The sequence below is a fragment of the Crotalus tigris genome, unplaced genomic scaffold, assembly GCF_016545835.1.
Source record: "Crotalus tigris isolate CLP2741 ecotype Arizona unplaced genomic scaffold, ASM1654583v1 scf7180000017551.9496454, whole genome shotgun sequence".
Taxonomy (NCBI): Eukaryota; Metazoa; Chordata; class Lepidosauria; order Squamata; family Viperidae; genus Crotalus; species Crotalus tigris.
This window is the reverse complement of record NW_024096469.1, coordinates 8283088-8299309: the sequence shown is the minus strand read 5'-3', so window position 1 is coordinate 8299309 and position 16222 is coordinate 8283088. Positions and strand designations below refer to the sequence as shown.

The 16222-nt window shown below is 38.4% G+C and overlaps 1 protein-coding gene across 3 annotated transcripts in view; it reads right to left on the bottom strand.

Moving 5' to 3' along the window:
* The window catches only part of BAIAP2 (BAR/IMD domain containing adaptor protein 2), a 175499-nt gene that overhangs the window by 38156 nt on the left and 121121 nt on the right, over positions 1–16222 (bottom strand). For all 3 annotated transcript variants that reach the window (XM_039346168.1, XM_039346177.1, XM_039346186.1), the window contains exon 7: positions 3931–4083. In XM_039346168.1, coding sequence (XP_039202102.1) covers positions 3931–4083 — 153 coding nt within the window. The remainder of the gene's footprint in view (positions 1–3930; positions 4084–16222) is intronic.

The window sequence follows — 16222 nt, the reverse complement described above, 5'->3', positions numbered from 1 at the left end:
GGATCATTTTGGTGAGGATTTCTACCTTTCCTCTCCTCCCATGAAAGCACATTAATTATGTGGAGGGAAATAATTCTGCCTATCAGGATGAGCAGCAGGAGCAGGAGTTTCTTAGCTTCCACTGAAAGAAGAGCTGCCATTCTGGAAAGTCCTGCTGCCTCAATCATGTCTTAATCCCCTGCATTAGTTTCAGTTTCCCCTCTCCCCCTGCCCCCCCCCAAATTACGTCTAGAGTCTCTGAGACCAGTCACAATGGGCATAAGTAAGAAAGCAGAAAAACAGTCCCGGGGATTCAAAAATGACAAATGGTAGGCAAACTTCCAAGCTTTTTAGATAAAAAGCAAATTGGAGGCAAAAGAAGAACATTCAACACTTCTCATCTGAAGTAGGAACTTACAGGTAATTCTTGTTGAAAGACCACTTGTCCAGCAACTGTTCAAAGTTACAAGGGGAAATCTGTGATGGGTCCCCATAGCTGTGGCCATTGCAGCATTCCCATGGTCACATCATCGTAGTTTGGACATTTGGCAACCAGCTCACAATTGTGATATCAGAGTGTCCTGGAGTCATGTAATTATTTGTGACCTTCACTGTTGGCTTCCAACATGCAAAGTCGATGGCAGGAAGTTGCAAATGGTAATCATGTGACTGCAGGATGATGTGTCCACATGGGATTCACCTAATTAACAGTAATTGGGATTGTCGCAGTTGCTGTCATAAGTTGGCACAGTCATGTGACATTGTGCTTTACAATCGCATTGTTTAAGGACAGAGTTGCTAGTCCCAATAGTCCCAATTTGTTAAGCAAGGACTACTTATATTTGAGTTCAGACGAGAAAAAAAGAGGCACAGAAAGCAGTACTGCAGCTATTTAATTTCTCCTGTTCTATTGGAAGCAGTGCACTTTGTATTTATAGTCTCCAGACCGAAGAGCACCCAAGGGCCATTGTGCCACTCATACATCATCTGCCAGGAAACAGGCACACCTGCCCTGTTGGATGCCTAGCTATTATTATGGGAGGTTGAAGAGAGGGTGAAGGAAAGGTAAACATATGTGCTTGTGTCTTCAGGCAGAATATACGGTGCTTCCTGCGTGCATAATGTATGGTTTCTAAGGGCAGGCTCCTTCACAGCAAAATCATTATATAGAAAGAATAATGGTGGTGGCTTGCCATGAATCTTACATGAATGGCAAGATATTCTTTGATCCCTTCACTAGGACAAGGGAGCTAAGAACATTGTTTATTTTTGTGCCATCGAAGTAGTGTTGACTTTTAATAACCATCTAGATAAGATTTTCTCCATGACAATCTGTCCCTAACTTGGTCCTTCAGGTTTTCCAATTCTGCCCCAAATCCACCCAACTTGCTGTTGGTCTTTCTCTTCTTCTCTTTCCTTCCACTTTCCCTAGCATTACCACCTTCTACAGAGGTTGATATTCAGTCACTGGATAACAGCATAGCTAAATTTAAGTAGAAGCCCATACTTCCTGGAAGATTTTGATGACACTTTGAAGTATCTGTGTGGGTGTTTTGTATATGAGTATGTGAATGTTATAAACCAACACATCCAAACTATGCAAATGGTTTTGATCTAGAATGTAAGTATATGTATTCACATTTCTTGAACAAGTTATAAAACAAGCCACACATGCTTCAGCACAATTCCCCATGATCTCAGTGTCTAACTGTAAATACCACCAAAATAATCTACTTAATAAAAATTTAAATAAAAGAAAAAAAAACTGAAAGAGTTTATTTATCTTCATTGGAGTATTGTGACAAAATAACACCAATAAAAAAAATAATCCACTATATTAGAGAAAAGAGTGTTGATCTTCTATTTCTCTACATATATTAGTAAACGGCTTGGCATACAATTCTACCTGAAGAGTGTTTATGACTCACTGAGATTTTTCAGACCATTCCTTTATTACAGTGGTTCTCAACCTTTCTAATGCCGGGACCCCATAATACAGTTCCCCATGTTGTGGTGATCCCCAAGTGGGTGTGGCCACCAATAAGAGGGAGTAGGACAGCTAGAGAAAAGGGAACAAAATGATGGACAGCATGGTTTGGCGACCCCCATGAAATGGTCGTTCGACCCCAAATGGGGTCCTGACCCACAGGTTGAGAACCACTGCTTTATTACCTGATTAAGTTCAATCTACCAGATGGATACTATAGATGAGTTGAGTGAAGAAATGCAGAGACAATAATCAATCTCTCTCTCTCTCTCTCTCTCTCTCTCTCTCTCTGTCTCTCCCACACACACACACACACACACACACACAGAGCAATAAACCATAAATGTTTTTTTTCCAAACCAATGCCAATAAGAGCCTGCTGATACTAACAGAACAAATTATTTCACCATTAAGAATAACAGAATAACATTTACACTCCCATGGGGTGCTCTCCATATTTTTCAACTTTTATTTCCAGCCATGAAAATAAAGCACATCTGTTTTATTTAGACTGGTTGAATTTGCATGGGTTGGCATGCAGTAAGATATTCTTACCCAAGGATTTTGCCAATAGGCAGCATCAAACATAATGGACTAGTTTCCTTTGTTTACCTACCCTGGAAGCACTATGGAAAGTACTATTGGTAGGAAAGTACTACTGGTAGGCACTCTTCCTACACTAATGGCAGTCCACTATACTAACTAGGAGCTCAAGATAGCATAGCTATAGACAATTTGAAATAAGATTTTGCAATTAATTATAAAGAATCCTTCCCATAGGAAAATGCTTTTATCTTAAATTCTTAAAAAAACATAATACATGACTTTAAAAACTGGACACTATAGGGAATTAGAAGGAACTAAAGATTACAATGAAAGGAGACGAACACTTGACTTTCTAATACAGGATGAAGCAAAATATTTTAATACTGGACAAACTAAAGGATATTTTTGAACAATGGACCTAAAGGTTAATTTTAAGTGTCTGCCTCTATAAATAGACTGTGCTTAAATTAAACTAAAATTAAAAAATAATATTATGGCAGAGTATTACTTGACATGATCAACACCAATTTGAAAGTGGATTTAAAAATGACAGGCTACAAGAATTACATTGGAAATCAGCTGATGTCTTAATAATTAAAAGGGATATATAAATAAACCAATGGAGTGACCTGGATACTTTTGAATATTGGACTTACAAAAGAGGCCCATTAAAGCTTTGAAGAATTTTGTGAAAAGGGACAAAGAAAAAATCAAAACAAAACAAGCTCTAGGACAGTGATTCTCAACCTTTCTAATGCCGTGACCCCATAATACAGTTCCCCATGTTGTGGTGACCCCCAAGTGGGTATGGCCACAAATAAGAGGGAGTAGGACAGCTAGGGAAAAGGGAAAAAAATGGCTGACAGCATGGTTTGGCGACCCCCGTGAAATGGTCATTCGACCCCAAATGGGGTCCCGACCCATAGGTTGAGAACCACTGCTCTAGGATATTATTTGAAGGGACTAAAGATCGATATTGTTAGCAGTAAAAGGAAGGAACACAGAGCTGGTTTATTTGATCAAGATTAAAATAGATATCTTGTTATCTCTTATTTAATGGACTTTTGCTGACATTAGAACTGAATCAAGGGGGCTTTATGGATTGGTTGGATTTGCATGGCAGATGGAAAGAAAAGATCATTTGTTGCATTTTAAGAGAAGGTGATAATTTACTAAAATTGTTTATACTTGTGATGAAAAGTCACTTCTTTATATATTTCTTTTCTTTTTCTTTACTATACTCTTATTTTTTCTTTTCTGCACCTTCTATTTTTCTTTTTATTCTTCTTTTTAGTTTGTATTAATTTACATTGTTGTAAACTGTAATTGTAATCTTTAATAAAATTACTATTTAAAAAAAAGAAAGAAAAATATATCCCTGGAGTGGTTTAGTTCAATTACTAAGTGCTGCTGCTTACCTTGGAGTGATATGTAAGAGCATTTTTGGCCACAGCACACTGCTTCTCTACCAGGAAACAAAATCGCCGCCTCTCTTCTGTGAGTGCTGTCTTGTAACCATCAGATACATAGTTCTCCAGCTCACTTTGTTTATTGGTCATTGCTTCAATAAACTGGAAGAAAAGAGAGAACATAAAATATTATAGGTGAGTAAAAACTAGCATATTAATCACAATATGAGCCCACAAGGCTGCAGGTATTCTGAATACAGCAGATTCCTTTGCAAAGCTAACATCTACTCCAGTTGCTTCAAAGAAAGGAAGCAGAGAGAAAGAAGTAGGCAGTCACCTCTTCATCATTACTGGACAGAATTGTCGAGATTCCTTATCTGGTGTTCAGCTGTAGCCTGGACAGCAGGGGGCACCTGGCCACAGAGCATAAGCCTGCTGAGAGAATAGCTCTCCTTCCCCCTCAGTAATATCCACCCTTAGTCATCCGACTTCCCTCACACAAAAGCTCCTGACTCAGTACGTGGGCTTCAGATGTTGTGTGGGTGGCAGAAGAGCAGAGAGATTCTTAGTCTCCCTCCTACTCCCTCTGCACCTGGATACTGCTAATTCTCTACTGCCTATTGCTTCGAATTGACTTCCGGGGCTCACATAAATTTAAAGGGGCTTCAGAAGGGTTTTTACACTTTCTCCATTGAGCTCTCCTTTCTAGGCTGCTGAGGATCAGCTTCCTACTTCTTCTTTCTGAAAATCATAGAGGACAGAGGTCCTCCTCAAAGGCCTCCAAGGGATGCAGAGAGGCTTCAAGCTGTCTATTTGAACCCATACCTCCTCTCCTGTGAGAAGATGCAACAAAGCAAAAGAAGACACCCTCTACAAGAGCCCCACGTTCCCCTTTAACCAAACAGCATCTCCTCGTGTGGAGTCTTCAAATTTTGACATAAAGTCATCCACTTAATTCTGCAACCAATGGCCCGAGAAATCCACAATGCAATAAATTTCTTTTCTCACATTCAGAGTTTTCTCTGCACTCAGCACTTCCATCTGATACTCAGTTTCAACAGCCTAAAAGTCTGGTATACCCTAAAGCATTTTTGATGCAAACCTTCATGGCTTTAAAGGTCATTAACTACAAAAGAGTTAATAGAGCCCCTTCTTTATTGCATATACCAGCCCTTGAGCAAGCACTTGTGCCTGCTTTCTGGATACCCCTCCCTCCCTCCCTCCCTCCCTCCCTCTTCACCCCAAAAGACTCTGCAGGCAGACTGTCGATGCCATTTCAACAAAGGCTACTGTAAGAAAGGAAAATGCCTTTTCTAAGAGGAAGCCTGTTGCAGGATAAATTCATATTAAGGAACGGCAAGCTTCCCTCCCATTAGTATTTATTCAGATGACACATGTATACAGATTTGAACAAGTATTGTAGCCAATTAAAATAAACATATCAGCTACGAATCCTTTAATTAGATGATGATCCATTTCTAGCCAAGGACAAAAGCAAGAAAGGCAATCTTGAAAAGAAAAATAGCTCCAGGCTATTTTCCTCGGATCATATGAAGCATAAACAAGCTTTCCTTTCAAAATCCTTTTTTGTCCTCCATCATTCCCTGCAGTAGGTGGGTTCCATTCTGAAGTGACAAAGTATTACTTTCCATCTCCTTTATGATAGTAATACAACATGGCTTCCTTTCCACAACAACTACACCCAAGTTGTCCTTGAGTAGATGATGCTACTACAATGCAAGCTTTTAATCTTTATGGAAAAGAGAAAATAATGAGGAACTCAATTTCCTTCCCATGCAGCCATGATCAAGCCACTTAAAGCTTCTTTATACAGAGTTAAATTGGAGTTAAAACAGAAATCAAAATTTCTTGTTTTATTAAAGATAACCCTTAACTTATGACAATTTTAAAATGTTTCAAAGTTACAATGGCCTCGGAAAAGATGACTTACAACCTATACTCGCACACCACCCTTCCAGTCATGTGATTGCAATTTGGGCATCTGGCAACCAACTTGCATTTATGACCAGTGGCAGCATCATCGTGATTTGCTAACTTTTTTTGCTGATTTCCAGAAAAAAACAAAACAACCCATTGGGGAAGCTGGAATCTCCTAATAACCAGTGATTTGCTTAATGACTACTATAAAAATTGTCATAAAATCAGGTTTGACTTGATTTATGACCACAATTATTTATGACAGAAATTCCAGTCCCAAATGTGATCTTAAATCAAGGACTACCTGATGTATTGTATTGTAAATTCATTTGTATTCATGCTGAATGCCTTTGGAAAATTCTTGTCATTCACTGTATCATGCCTCGCAGCATCAAAAGAAAGAGAGAAACCATAAGCATTTCCTTCTTAATTTATAGGTACAGTAAATATTTAGGATATATTCCATTTGTGTTATAGAACATTTACCCAACCAAGGGTGCTAATTCAGTAGTGGATCCTCTGTTGGGTCCGCAAAAGATTGCAGTTTCAAGCTTCAGCATCTCCAGGTAATGCTGAAAGCACCTCCAGGTAATGCTGAAAAGCACAGCCAGTCAGTGGAAGCAACACATGCTAGACAAACAGACTTGCAGATATCTTATTTGTGAGGGACAAAATAGTTGCATCTCAAAATACACTCCAAGCTAAAAACCCTTCCACAAAGTTTGAATTAGCTTGCTTCACACATTTGAAACAGCTGTTTCAAACAACTGAATTCAAGGCCATTTGGACCGAGGTTTTTGCATACTCCTATCACAAGCTTTGCTGGCACTGACTGCTATGTAAATTTGGCCCCTAAGAAATATTCTGAGATTCCATTTCTTCCCAGAAAAAAAAGGATAAGTATTTTATCAACTGGATTCCAAATATTTTATTTCAGGAAGGAATTAACTCCAGCATCCATTTCTCTCTGAGCAGCTGCCCATTAGCTAGGGTGCCTCCTTTTCAGCTGAAGGGATCCATGTCTGCCATTTGTCCCTTCCTGCAATGCCTTAATGGTACAGATTCTTTGGAACATAACTTTTAATGTCTCTGCAATCACATTAGCAACTTTAATACCTGGGGGGAAATGGCAGAGTTGCAAATAAAGGTTCCATTTTAAAAGATTTATTGGGCGATATGAATATTCTATTTTGTCAGCGGAGAAGAGAAATGGGAATGAAGCGGAAGTATAAAGTATAAAGCTTGAGACATTCTCCCCTAAATTCCTAACACGCCCAGAAGCAGCAGCACACAAACATATATTATGCTACATGTTTAAAATAGTGCAATAATTACAATACCAGCCTAAATCTGACAGGACTGTGAACTGCAGACAACAATGCTTGTTTGCTTTCCGTGCCAGTTGTTTAAACTCTGGCAACCAGCTAATACATTAAGGTCAGATTTCTGTAAATCAAAGCAATACGTTTTGTTCCTTTCTTCAGCAGTGTCTGTGTCCCAGAAGAAAGTCACTCAATGTGTCATCACCCAATAATCTCACATTTTCCCTCTCTATTTGAAAAGATCTCAGCTCACTGCTGCCAGGGCATACATGAAAGACACGGAAGGTGTAACTGAAAAGCAGCTACTAAGCCTGAACTCAGCTCCCTTGAACAGTAGCTCTAGTAAGCCATCTCTTTTTCCACAGTTTTATTCAAATGAAATAAGATGCCTTATTATGACTACTTTCTCACAAGGAGCAGAATTAGAGTTTTGCTTTCCAACTTTGGGGGGGGGGGTTGGTGGGGGGGGGACTACAAAGCTGAAAACTCCCAGTTTGTATGACGGGGGAGTCATGTTGGCTAAGAATTCTGGCTATGACAGTCCAACGGTTCTGGGTTATATTACATTGGAAAAGGCTTGACCACTTCTTTTGCTTTCAAGTATTCTCCTTTATTACAATGGCTGATATTATAGGTTGGGTTAGTTAAACAGTATCACCATATCAAAATAAATGCAAGCAGTTTGAACTCTCAGACATTAAAAACATTTCCTTCTCTTGGCAAAGATCTTAAGGAATTTTTGATTTTGAGTTCTCTATTAATAAGGAACACCCGCTGCAAAAGCTACTGGGGATATGAAGTTAGCTTCACTAGCAGCCATGTCAAACCACAACGTCTAAAAACACTTCCAACAGGAGCTACCAGGGAAGGAGAAAGTAGCGGGGGAGGGAGGGAGTGAGGGAGGGAGAGAGGGAGAGAGAGAGAAAGAGAGAGAGAGAGAGAGAGAGAGAGAGAGATTCTCACATAATACAGAATGCATTGGCTACAGAATGGAAGTGGTTTACCATTGCCTTTTTCCAATTTTGTTTTTGTTTTTAACTTCTAAGTAGGGCTGTGCAAAGTGTTCCATAGATGGAACAGCTGGTTTTGGGTGGCCTGTGTCTGGATTGAAACAGGCATGATTGGAATGTTATGGTCCATATACAGAATGAAATGTGATGTTCTTGGCAAAGAGGTTGGGATATGAGTGAGGAACAGCCACTGCTAAGGGTTTTCATGGCACAGCATGTGCTGGTGACACATAAAGACAAAGATGAAAACTTTCAAAATTGAACACTCTCAATTTATACTGAGGAAAAACAATGTGCCATTTCCAATCTCAGGGGCCTGTTTGTAATCAGAGCAATTCATAATGCTTTCTCAACCAGGAAATTGGTCAAAAGGAGCATCATCCTCTATCCTGGACCTATGTACTTTGCAAGACCTTCACTTTTCTTCTGTACCTGAATGAAACAGCCTTTTGTGGTTCTTCTCTTCACTCTTTCTGGAATCTCAACATCAAGTAAAGGAAAATAATGAGAAAAAGAAAGAAAAGAGAAGGGGAAAAGTGCAAGTCTTAGAAGAAAGGGAAAAAAGTATGCTATCTCCTGAAGCTGGTGACTCATGAGAGGTGCTTCTAGTGCTGCAGATCCTGAAGACTGAGTTGCATTATAAGCAGTCTCTATTGTTTGGCATGTGTGGGGGTGGGAAAGGGGGTGGGTGGGTGGGAAGAGAGAACAGAAGGAGAGAAAAACAGCTATGGAGAGAATTTTTTTTTCCTATCATTAATGGGCTGCTCTCAAGCACAGCTTCTGCCCACATGGATTGCACATTAACATACAGCTGTAATCCTTTGTTCATTTGTTGCAGAAGGTCTGTTAACATTGGGATTGGAAGAAAGTAAGCAATATTGCAGATGGACTTTTGCAAAACACTATCTCAAAAGGGAACTTCAGGAGGCAAGGAGCACTTTAGCTTTCATACTATTGTATGTTTATTTTTCTCTCCATTAAGGCAACTTCATCATGCCTGTTTCCTCCATGGATAGAGGTCTACCAACTACTCAAAAGGTAGCAGTTATGTAAATGCATAAAACATTTGCATAAGGTTCATAGAAAGATCTCATCTCCAGATATACTCAGTTTAATTTGACATGAATCAAAAAGCATTATCCAAAATACTAAACATATAATTCTATCCAGTAAAACAGACAAACTGTAACATAGTTTAGTATAAGTATATTATTACAACCTTGGAAATTAGTCCCTTTGCTAACTTGGCCTTTTTCTGAGCTGAACTGATGACCTCAGGGGTATCACCTAAATCCAAGGCCTTTTCTTCACTAGGTACAAACTACTCAGACCCTATTTGTGTGAAATTGGGAAATGGGGTAGAGGCAGAGGTGGGATTCAGCTGGTTCACACCAGTTCAGCAGAACCGATAGCTAATCTTTTGTCGCCCAGGCCCAGAATGGACTTCTGGAAGCGGCATTCACACAGAGAACCGGTTGTTCACATATTTGAATCCCACCACTGGGTGGAGGGGCTGTCACAATGTGCATCATTTTAGAGTTATTTAAAATGAATTGTCTCCATTATTGGGTTGACCATTGAACAATTTACATGGCAGGCACATCAGCAATGGTGAGAGGCCGAAAGCTAAACTAGTGGGCACCACCATGAGTCAAAGCCCTGTCCTATTCTATAAAATTGAGAAAGTCACCTTATTCCTGAAAAACTCCAGAAGGCCGATGAGACTTAGCAGAAAGTAGGATTTTTAGTTCTGCTAGGCTTGTTCTTGTATATCAGGGGTGTCAAACTGTTGGCCCATGGGCCAGTTGCATCATACAGAGGCTGCATCCACCCCAGCTCCAACAATGCAAAAAAAGTCACGATACGTCATGACATGTCACGTGATGCTGTGAGTTTAAGGCATTTGATAAAGTAGATCACAACCTACTACTAGATAAGACAGAAAAATGTGGGTTAGACAGCATCACCACCAGATGGATCCGTAGCTGGCTGACCAGCCGTACTCAGCGTGTGGTCCTCAATGGAACTGCATCTACATGGAGGGAAGTGTGTAGTGGGGTGCCCCAGGGCTCTTCAACCTCTTCATCAACGATTTGGACGAAGGGATAGATGCTGAAATCATCAAATTTGCACATGACACCAAGCTGGCAGGAATAGCCAACATTCCAGAAGACAGGAGTAAGATACAGGAAGATCTGGATAGACTTGAACACTGAGCACTATCTAACAAAATGAAATTCAATGGTGAAAAAAGTAAGGTTCTACATTTAGGCAAGAAAAACCAAATGCACAGGTATAGTATAGGGGGTACCTTGCTCAATAGTAGTAACTGTGAGAGGGACCTCGGAGTCCTAGTGGACAATCACTTAAATATGAGCCAGCAGTGTGCTGCAGCTGCCAAAAAGGCCAACACAGTGCTAGGCTGCATTAACAGAGGGATAGAATCAAGATCACGTGAAGTATTAATACCATTTTACAATGCCTTGGTAAGGCCACACTTGGAATACTGCATCCATTTTGGTCACCACGATGTAAAAAAGATGTTGAGACTCTAGAAAGAGTACAGAGAAGAGCAACAAAGACTGGAAGCTAAAGCATATAAGGAACGGCTGCTGGAATTGGGTATGTCTAGTTTAATGAAGAGAAGGACGAGGGGGGACATGATAGCAGTGTTCCAGTATCTCAGGGGCTGCCACAAAGAAGAGGGAGTCAAGCTATTCTCCAAAGCGCCTGAAGGCAGGACAAGAAGCAATGGATGGAAACTAATCAAGGAGAGAAGCAACCTAGAACTAAGGAGAAACTTCCTGACAGTTAGAACAATTAACCAGTGGAACAACCTGCTTCCAGAAGCGGTGAATGCTCCAACACTGGAAGTTTTTAAGAGACTGGACGGCCATCTGTCTGAAATGGTATAGGGTTTCCTGCCTGAGCAGGGGGTTGGACCAGATGACCTCCAAGGTCCCTTCCAACTTTATTATTATTATTATTATTATTATTATTATTATTATTATTATTATTATTACTACTACTACTACTACTACTACTACTACTACTACTACTACTACTACTATTATTATAGAATAAATCTCTCCATATGGTTCCTTTTTTCTTCAATTTTCCATGCAGTCATCTCTCTTTCCATTTTCTGAGTTCTTTGAAATGGGTGGAGAGTTAGGTATTATTATTATTATTATTATTATTATTATTATTATTATTATTATTATTATTATAATATCCTTAGTTACCTACTCTATGGCTTCACGCCCACTTGCATGCTTTGTGTGAATATACTGTGGAAAGTTTGGAGAAGGCAAGACACTAAATAATGGTGCAAAAAAAATGAAACCCAAACCCTAAATTCTGGTTTGGTCATATAAATACAGAACCCAGAGTCTTAATCCATTAAAATGTGTGGATCAACTTAAAGCTCACTCCTAAAACGAGGCTATTTTTAAAAAAATCAGTTTTATTTATTACCTATGTAAACTTAACACCAAACAAGGCAAACAGCCAGAGAGGAACCACTTTGGCGAACTGCATGTGTGATTTCTGAATTAAGAAAAACAACCACCTTCTTCTTCTGGCTATAAGAAAATACCTGAAGCATTTCTCTGGTTCAGAATCATTCCACAGGAAAGAATTCACTATGTTTTCTATTTAAAGAAGCGACTGCAACACAGGCTCAATATTTCTGGATTCTTAAGAAGATTATTAGGAACAGAATCACATCCCTCTTGTTCCCCAGTGAGAATTTCACACACTCGCTTTAACAATAATATTACAACTTGCTCTTAGCTAATTTTAAACCCAGTGAGCTTATGTTACCTGGCCTTCATGTAAGGCCCAGAGAAGATATTACAGTGTATCTGTTCATATGTAACAGGAAGTCATGTTGTGGTTAAGCTGAAAATATACCTTATGTCCATGCGCCTTTGCACAATACAGTATAGATAACAATGATTCCAGCACAACATGGCTTTCCAGAGAGGCACTGAAGGCCAGAATCAGGATGAGATGTGGACATTTTTGTTATGAGCTTTTTTTCTTTTTTCTCTTTGCAGTTTTGAGTGTTGTTTAAGGGCAGGGTTACTGTATTTGTAACCTAATTCTACTGAGCTGTTTTTAATCTTTTCACTGTAAGATTATTTTATAATTTTATTCATTTATAACACAAAATATGAAAATACAAAAGCAAATAGTAAAGGGCAACAATAAGGAAAGGGAAAATGAAAAAGTGTGGAGAAGAGGAGGGAAAGAAACAAAATGCGTTGACTTCCGATCCCTCTGTTGCAGTAAAATAAGACATTAAGATCAAATCTCAACCTTTTACATTTCTATAGTAGTATGAAATAGCCATTTCTATACCAACAAATCAGTCTAATCAGTAAAACCCAAAATCATAGCATCATTTTTTTCCACCTCAAGCACAAAGTCCAGAAGCAGTTTCCAAGTAAGATTGTTGATAAGTCCGTCGGAGTAGCATATAAACTCTACAGGAGGAGGAGAAATTTAAAATCACAAATTATAATGGAATTGAAATGCCAAAAGGCCAAACCATCAGGAGGAAGACTACAAATATCTGTGTATTTTACAGTTGGATAACACCAAGCATGACAAGTTACAAATATGATTAATAAAGAATACATCCAAAAAGTGAGAATAGTGCTAAAGATAAAATTGAATGGTGGAAACACCATCAAAGTCATCAATATCTGGGCTTTATCTGTGATATGATATACTGCTGGAATTATCAACTGGACACAATCTGAACTGGACAGTTTGAATCCCAAAATAATAAAGCTAATGCATCTTCATTATGCATTACATCCTTGTACTGATAATGATAAATTATACATACCCTGCAGAAATGGAGGCAGAGATTTACTTCAAGTCAAACAAACTATCCAAAAAAGCATGCATTGGCTGATTACATAAAAGACAGCCAAGTACAAATATTGAAGCAAGTCAGAAATTTAATGTGCAGGAAAGAAAACATGAATACTGAAATAATGTAGTAAAAACAAAAACAGAATGCTTGAAAGGAAAAGCATTCTACAAAGGATTGAGATGAAAATGGATAAAGATAAAACTTGGCAATGGCTTACAACTAGACCATTAAAAAAAGAAACTGAAGGCTTGATTTTGGGTGCTCAAGAGCAAGCTATTTGAAATAATGCAAGGTTAGAATGGAAAAATCATCAAATATTCAAGTGCAGAATGTACAGAGGCAGGAGAAATGGTAGATCATAAAATCAGCTCGTGCAAGATCACACAAATTCATTATAAACAATATAAAACACAGTTGCCAAAATGATTCATTGTAACATCTGGAAAAAGTGGTGGGAAAAAGTAGCTGAAAATGAGCAGGTTAAAGTATTGTGGGATTTTTGATTACAAACTGATAAAGTCTTTCCCAAAACACACCAGATTTAACTATAATTGAAAGAAGAAAGTGTGGATAATTGATGTGGCAATGCCAAGGATATTAGAAGACAAATAATTGGAGAAGATCACAAAGTATCAGGATCTGAAAATCAAAACGTAAACATTATGATATAAACTGGCCATGGTAGTCCCAGTGGTTATCAGCACACTGGGTGCCATAACAAAAAATCTTGGATGGTACTTAGAAAATTTATGCATTGACAAAATTTCTTTCAATGCCACACTGCTTGAATCTGCACATATAACACACCAATATCTTATAGCATCCTAGGTTCTTGGGGGAAAACTTGATGAATATGAAAACACTACCTAAAGAACTGGTAGTTGTGATTTCATATTTTTGTGTTATAATAATAAAAAGGAGAGGGACACTGACATTTTCAGCTCTCCCTCATTGATGATATCACTTATCACCATATTTCATAAGATCTTCAAAGGCCACTTTAAAATATGTGCAGACTCTCTTTGAAAACAATTTCTACTCCTGGTTTAGAATAACATGTGACCTAGAATCTCTGGTCTTTTTATTGTCATAAGATGAAAAGCTTGCTTGTATAAACACAGATGACTCCATATAATAGCAACATTTGCTATTGACTACTTTCTAGCAATATTGTGAAATTGGTTAACGTTAAGAGGAAGAACAATGACTATTTGTTAGGGAAGCATAACATCTGGGAGGATTGTTACTTGAAACTAGGCATAACAAAGTTAAGTTAATTGAGAAATACTAATTTTGTTTTGAAAAATGAAGTGATTGTTTCAACAATGAAAGTCTTGATAGAGAAAATATGTTAAAAGTAGAAATGAAATCATAAAGAAAACCTACATATGTTTCAAGAATTAACCCTCAGGCTAACAAGGCTAAATCCGGAAAGAAGTATAAATGTAGGTCCTGGTTGTAAAAAAATATGCAAAATGTTCAGGATTCTGATTATTTCAGCTTTTTAAAGAAATGATGACTTCAGCTTTTAAGATCATGAAAACATCTAGATAACATTTGAAAGTAGACAGTTAATTTTTAGCAAAGCTTCAGACCAGGGGTAGGCAACCTTGGCTCTTTTACGACTTGTGGACTTCAACTCCCAGAACTGAAGTCCACAAGAGGAGTTTGTGGGAGTTGAAGTTCACAAGTCATAAAAGAGCCAAGGTTGCCTACCCCTGCCTCAGACGTTTCCTGCATATTAAAAGGAATATAACAATCACATGATTTGAGGAAGACAATGTGGCTTTTTAAAATGGCCACATATGGAAAACTGACTTCAAGTTTAGAAAATTGCAATGTCCAGAATTTTAAAAGAGACTCTCTGTGCCTGAATTTCTACATACAAACACACAGACACATGAAAGCAAGTATCTAGAAAATGATTAGAGCGGGAGATAAGATAGTATCAGCCATGACCACACAATACCCCCTATGAGGTTAGAAACAAATATCTCTTCATCCCATATATATAAAAATACACACACACACACACACACACACACACACACACACCATCCTTAAACTTATAAACAAATCCACAAAACGTCAACTTTTCAATTTTGGTGTCAGCAAAAGTCCATAAATGGTTGTCAAAACTTTGCAAAAAAACCCCTCTTATTTTAATGTTGATCAAATAGCACCTGAAGGCAGGACAAGAAGCAATGGATAGAAAACTCTTCAGAGGAAGATCCAACTTGAAACTAAGGAGAAATTTCCTGACAGTGAGAACAATTAATCAGTGGAACAGCTTGCCTCCCAGAGTTATAGGTGATCCATAGGTTTATTCTATGAAACCTATGAAATACCCTATACTGCAGAGGTAAAAGAAGGTAGGATTGAAATGCCACATGCTCTGCCACTATTAAAATAAAGTACAGCTGATTCAAATATCTGGCAGGAAGACAAAAGTATATCTTTCTCAATCACTGCTAAAAGTAAACTTGTTATTCCAACCACCGGTTTTAAAAATGAGGTTGCACATCGTGTTTTACTGCCTTGTAACCAAGAGTCTCACACACATAAGGAAAAAAATGCTAATTCCTGACAGAACAGCCCTGTAAAGCTAACAAAGGAAACTGAGTCATGCAAACAGAGAAAAGAAAAAAGGGCAGGGTACAAAATAAAGAAGGTGCCTAGGTGACTAGGCGACAACAAGGAGGTTGAAATATTGTAAAATGAATGCAGGATTACTCAAGAAATTATTGCAGAAATGGAAGGCAGACACGGTGTAAGTTGGTGTATAGCAAAATCAAGAACAGCACACGTCCTTATAAAATCTTATACTAATGTTAGGGGAAACACTAAAATAAAAATTTTCAGACCCATTCCATGGAAAAAGGTATCTTATACAGGAAAAAAAGATGCACATTTTGACCAGAATGAAGAAACTGCTTTTCTGGGATATCAGCACTGGAAGGAGGAGGAGGAGGAGGAGGAGGAGGAGGAAGAGGAGGAAGAAGAAGAAGAAGAAGAAGAGGAAGAGGAAGAGGAAGAGGAAGAGGAAGAGGAAGGAGAAGGAGAAGGAGAAGGAGAAGGAGAAGGAGAAGGAGAAGGAGAAGAAGAAGAAGAAGAAGAAGAAGAAGAAGAAGAAGAAGAAGAAG